General features: G+C 59.1%; 1 protein-coding gene across 1 annotated transcript in view; it reads right to left on the bottom strand.

Annotated features, from left to right (window-relative positions):
• Positions 1-1,178, bottom strand: part of ETH_00039595 (uncharacterized protein) — a gene marked incomplete at both ends in the record, with an annotated part of 1,254 nt that extends 76 nt beyond the window's left edge. Inside the window, 3 exons of the mRNA XM_013375976.1 lie at positions 4-284; positions 588-660; positions 908-1,178. Of these exons, the coding sequence (XP_013231430.1) occupies positions 4-284; positions 588-660; positions 908-1,178 (625 nt within the window). The remainder of the gene's footprint in view (positions 1-3; positions 285-587; positions 661-907) is intronic.
• Between the last annotated feature and the right edge of the window lie 53 nt (positions 1,179-1,231).

Raw genomic sequence — 1,231 nt, 5'->3', positions numbered from 1 at the left:
GCAGCAGCGCCAGGCTGCTGCTGCAGCTGCAGCAGCCCCAGGGTGCCCGCGGGGGCCCCCGCGCCCGGGAAAGCGCCCCCCAGGCCTGCTGCAGCAGCCACCGCAGCAGCGTTGTTTGCTGCTGCTGCTGCAGTGCCCCCAGAAGCAGCAGCAAGCTGGGGGGCCCCCATTAGCTGCGACAGAACCCCGCTGCTGTCCGAGGGGGCCCCCAAGAACCCGGGGGGCCCCCCAAAGGGCCCCACCCCTGCGAAGCCGTCGACTCCAACGCCGAACTTGCCCACAGACTGCATGCATGCATGCATGCAAAACTGATTAATTAATTAATTAATTAATATTATTTATTTACTTATTTATTTATGTTTATTATTTGTTATTGTTTGCATTCAAGGGAACTGCTGCTGATGCCGTCGCCGGCGCTGCAGCAGACACCCGCGCTGCAGCTGCAGCAAACGGCAGCAGCAGCAAACTGCAGCAGCAGCAGCGAATGGCCAAAAGTGCGTTGCATTAAAAGAGAGGAAATAAAATAAATAAATGAATAAAAACAAATAAATAAAATATTAAATTGCATTTAAATAAAAGCAACTCACCGCCAGCTCAAGAAGAGAAGCAAAAGGAGAAGCTCCTGGAAAAAGAGCAGCACCAGCCATTGCCTCGTTGCTTCTGAAACGCAGCAGCAACAAAACGCATGCAGCAGCAGCTGCAGCAGCAGCTGCAGCAGCAGCTGCAGCAGCAGCGGCAGCAGCAGCAGCAACAGCAGCAGCAGCGGGAACACCAGCAGCAGCAGCGGCCAACGAAGGAGCCGAGATGGCGGCATCAACAGGAACAGAAAAACAGCAGCAGAAGTAGCAGCAGCAGCACACGAAATAGCAGCAGCAGCAGCAGGAATAGCAGCAGCAGCAGCACTGACTCTGTGCCCAGACCCTCCACTGGGAAGCCCTGCTGTGTCTCGACAGCTCCTTGCAGCTTCTGCTGCTGCTGCTGCTGCTGCTGCGCGTCTCTGTCTCTTCCCTGCGGCAGCTCCTTGGCGTCGCTGCTGCCGGGGGCCGCTGCTGCTGCTGCCTGCTGCTGCTGCTGCAGCCTCCCGACGAGCACCGGGGCCGCTGTTCCCGGCTGCTGCTGCTGCTGCCTGTTGGCGTTGATGAGCGAGCCCGCAGCAGCAGCAGCTGCTGCTGCTTCTGCTGCAGCGGGGGCCGCGGCGGCGGGGTTGGAAATGGCGGCGGCGGCCGCGGGC

Source organism: Eimeria tenella, genomic scaffold (assembly GCF_000499545.2).
Source record: "Eimeria tenella Houghton genomic scaffold, Eth_scaff3046, whole genome shotgun sequence".
In the NCBI taxonomy this organism is placed as follows: domain Eukaryota; phylum Apicomplexa; class Conoidasida; order Eucoccidiorida; family Eimeriidae; genus Eimeria; species Eimeria tenella.
Note: the sequence above shows the minus strand (reverse complement) of the source record. Positions and strands in the feature narration are given on the sequence as shown.